This window comes from Capra hircus, unplaced genomic scaffold (genome assembly GCF_001704415.2).
Source record: "Capra hircus breed San Clemente unplaced genomic scaffold, ASM170441v1, whole genome shotgun sequence".
NCBI lineage: Eukaryota > Metazoa > Chordata > Mammalia > Artiodactyla > Bovidae > Capra > Capra hircus.
Genome location: NW_017217187.1, coordinates 6,057 through 9,975, shown reverse-complemented (window position 1 = coordinate 9,975; position 3,919 = coordinate 6,057). Strand labels below are relative to the sequence as shown.

Sequence of the window (3,919 nt, the reverse complement as noted above, 5' to 3'; positions counted from 1 at the left end):
TATGGCTTTTATTTTTCAATCTGTTAATGTGGTGAATTACATTGACTGATTTGCGGATATTGAAGAATCCTTGCATCCCTGGGATAAAGCCCAGGTCATGGTGTATGATCTTTTTAATGTGTTGTTGGATTCTGATTGCTAGGATTTTGTTAAGGATTTTTGCATCTATGTTCATCAGTGATATTGGCCTGTAGGTTTCTTTTTTGGTGGCATCTTTGTCAGGTTTTGGTATTAGGGTGATGGTGGCCTCATAGAATGAGTTTGAAAGTTTACCTTCCTCTGCAATTTTCTGGAAGAGTTTGAGTAGGATAGGTGTTAGCTCTTCTCTAAATTTTTGGTAGAATTCAGCTGTGAAGCCGTCTGGACCTGGGCCTTTGTTTGCTGGAAGAGTTCTGATTACACTTTCAACTTCTGTGCTTGTGATGGGTCTGTTAAGATTTTCTATTTCTTCCTGGTTCAGTTGTGGAAAGTTGTACTTTTCTAAGAATTTGTCCTTTTCTTCCACGTTGTCCATTTTATTGGCATAGAATTGCTGATAGTAGTCTCTTATGATCCTTTGTACTTCTGTGTTGTCTGTTGTGATCTCTCCATTTTCATTTCTAATTTTATTGATTTGATTTTTCTCTCCTTGTTTCTTGAGGAGTCTGGCTAATGGTTTGTCAATTTTATTTATCCTTTCAAAGAACCAGCTTTTGGCTTTGTTGATTTTTGCTATGGTCTCTTTTGTTTCTTTTGCATTTATTTCTGCCCTAATTTTTAAGATTTCTTTCCTTCTACTAACTAACTCTGGGGTTCTCCATTTCTTCCTTTTCTAGTTGCTTTAGGTGTAGAGTTAGGTTATTTATTTGACTTTTTTCTTGTTTCTTGAGGTATGCCTGTATTGCTATGAACTTTCCTCTTAGCACTGCTTTTATAGTGTCCCACAGGTTTCGGGTTGTTGTGTTTTCATTTTCCTTCATTTCTATGCATATTTTGATTTCTTCTGTGATTTGTTGGTTATTCAGAAGCGTGTTGTTCAGCTTCCATATCTTGTAATTTTTAATAGTTTTCTCCTGTAATTGAGATCTAGTCTTAATGCATTACGGTCAGAAAAGATGCTTGGAATGATTTTGATTCTTTTGAATTTATCAAGGTTAGATTTATGGCCTAGAATGTGATCTATCCTGGAAAAGGTTCCGTGAGCACTTGAGAAAAAGGTGAAATTCATTGTTTTGAGGCAAAATGTCCTATAGATATCAATTAGGTCTAACTGGTGTATTGTATCATTTAAAGTTTGTGTTTCCTTGTTAATTTTCTGTTTAGTTGATCTGTCCATGTGTGTGAGTGGGGCATTAAGGTCTCCCACTATTGTTGTGTTATTGTTAATTTCCCCTTTCATACTTGTTAGCATTGGTCTTACATATTGTGGTGCTCCTATGTTGGGTGCATATATATTTATAATTGTTATATCTTCTTCTTGGATTGATCCTTTGATCATTATGTAGTGGCCTTCTTTGTCTCTTTTCACAGCCTTTGTTTTAAAGTCTGTATTATCTGATATGAGTATTGCTACTCCTGCTTTCTTTTGGTCTCTATTTGCGTGGAATATCTTTTTCCAGCCTTTCACTTTCAGTCTGTATGTGTCCCTTGTTTTGAGGTGGGTCTCTTGTAGGCAGCATATATAGGGATCTTGTTTTTGTATCCATTCAGCCAGTCTTTGCCTTTTGGTTGGGGCATTCAACCCACTTACATTTAAGGTAATTATTGATAAGTATGATCCCGTTGCCATTTACTTTATTGTTTTGGGTTAGAGTTTATACACCCTTTCTGTGTTTCCTGTCTAGAGATGATCCTTTAGCATTTGTTGGAGAGCTGGTTTGGTGGTGCTGAATTCTCTCAGCTTTTGCTTGTCTGTAAAGCTCTTGATTTCTCCCTCACATTTGAATGAGATCCTTGCTGGGTACAGTCATCTGGGCTGTAGGTTATTTTCTTTCGTCACTTGAATATGTCTTGCCATTGCCCCCTGGCCTGAAGCGTTTCTATGGAAAGACCAGCTTTATCCTTATGGGAATCCCCTTGTGTGCTATTTTGTTTTTTCCCTTGCTGCTCTTAATATTGGTTCTTTGTGTTTGATCTTTGTTAATTTGATTAAAATGTGTCTTGGGGTGTTTCGCCTTGGGTTTATCCTGTTTGGGACTCTCTGGGTTTCCTGGATTTGGGTGATTATTTCCTTCCCCATTTTAGGGAAGTTTTCAACTATTATCTCCTCAAGTATTTTCTCATGGCCTTTCTTTCTGTCTTCTTCTGGAATTCCTATGATTCAAAAGTTGGAGGGTTTCATATTGTCCCGGAGGTCTCTGAGATTGTCCTCATTTCTTTTAATTAATTTTTCTTTTTTCCTCTCTGATTCATTTATTTCTACCATTCTATCTTCTATTTCACTAATCCTATCTTCTGCCTCCATTATTCTACTGTTTGTTGCCCCCAGAGTGTTTCTGATCTCATTTATTGCATTATTCATTATATATTGATTCTCTTTTAAATCTCTTCTAGGACCTTGTTAAACCTTTCTTGCACCTTCTCAATCCTTGTCTCCAGGCTATTTATCTGTTATTCTGTTTTTTTTTTTTTAAGTTTAATGTATTTTAATAGCAAACTTACAGGAACAGCACAGAAGACAGACAACATTAAAAACATGTGCTTGCATGTAGGACAACTCAGTTAGAAAAGTATAGTGAATGGATGGAATCTACTGCATGATAAAAATGCTACAAACACCATTTAGTTGCAGTCAATAAGAAATTTACTTGTTTTAAAAAAATCCAAATGCTGGCATTGTCCAGAAAAATTTAACAGGTTTATTTATAATTGTTTTAAAGTTGAACTGCTGAAACTTGTTCGCTGAAACATTTTGACTTTCACTAATGCTTTATGTCCCCGCATTTATATTAAAAACTCACACACAAATGAAAATGGAAAAACTGCCAATACCTGATTTCTGTCCCCTATTTTCCACTTGCAATCATATACTTAGGTACCTTTTGACCCCATGGAAAAAAAATATCTAGCGTTCAGAACTACCAATAACAGGAAGAAGAGATTTTTTTTTTTTTTTTAAAGAATGCAATGTTTCCCATCATAGTGGATTCTTAAGCACGTTCTCCGCGTATGCAGCGTGCTAGCTGGATGTCTTTTGGCATAATTGTTACACGTTTGGCATGGAGAGCACACAGGCTGGTGTCTTCAAAAAGGCCAACCAGATAGGCCTCACTTGCCTCCTGCAAAGCACCAATAGCTGCACTGTGGAAGCGCAGATCTGTTCTGAAGTCCTGAGCAATTTCCCGCACCAGACGCTGGAAGGGAAGTTTGCCAATCAGAAGTTCAGTGGACTTCTGATAACGTCTAATTTCACGGAGTGCCACAGTACCAGGCCTGTAACGTTGAGGTTTCTTCACCCCTCCAGTAGAGGGCGCACTCTTGCAAGCGGCTTTTGTAGCGAGTTGCTTCCTCGGTGCTTGACCACCGGTCGATTTGCGGGCAGTCTGCTTTGTACGAGCCATGGTATAGAGACCTCCTTACTTACCCCCCTTCTCCTTCGGCTGGAGCTCGGCGAGCTAGAGGCGGCGCTGGCGTTGGAGACAGACGGCGGCGCGGCGGCGGCTGCGAACACTGTTATTCCGTTTTGATTTCAAGGTTTTGGATCATTTTCACTATCATTACTTGGAATTCTTTCTCAGCTAGATTCCCTATCTCTTCCTCTTTTGTTTGGTTTGGTGGGCATTTCTCCTGTTCCTTTTCCTGCTGGGTATTCCTCTGTCTCTTCATCTTGGTTATATTGCTGCGTTTGGGGTGGCCTTTCTATAGTCTGTGAATTTGTGGAGTTCTCTTTATTATGGAGTTTCCTCACTATGGGTGGGATTGTATCCGTGGTTTGTCAAGG

General features: G+C 38.7%; 1 protein-coding gene across 1 annotated transcript; it reads right to left on the bottom strand.

Moving 5' to 3' along the window:
- Positions 1–2,611: 2,611 nt before the first annotated feature.
- On the bottom strand, positions 2,612–3,638 carry LOC102169782 (histone H3.3-like). Its single transcript, XM_018045611.1, has one exon. It carries the CDS (start codon positions 3,537–3,539, stop codon positions 3,129–3,131), a length of 411 nt encoding a protein of 136 aa, XP_017901100.1. The 5' UTR covers positions 3,540–3,638; the 3' UTR covers positions 2,612–3,128.
- Positions 3,639–3,919: the final 281 nt, after the last annotated feature.

Coding starts and splice junctions, on each gene's coding strand:
- LOC102169782 (XM_018045611.1), bottom strand. CDS start 3,539: ATGGCTCGTACAAAGCAGACTGCCCGCAAATCGACCGGTGGTCAAGCA.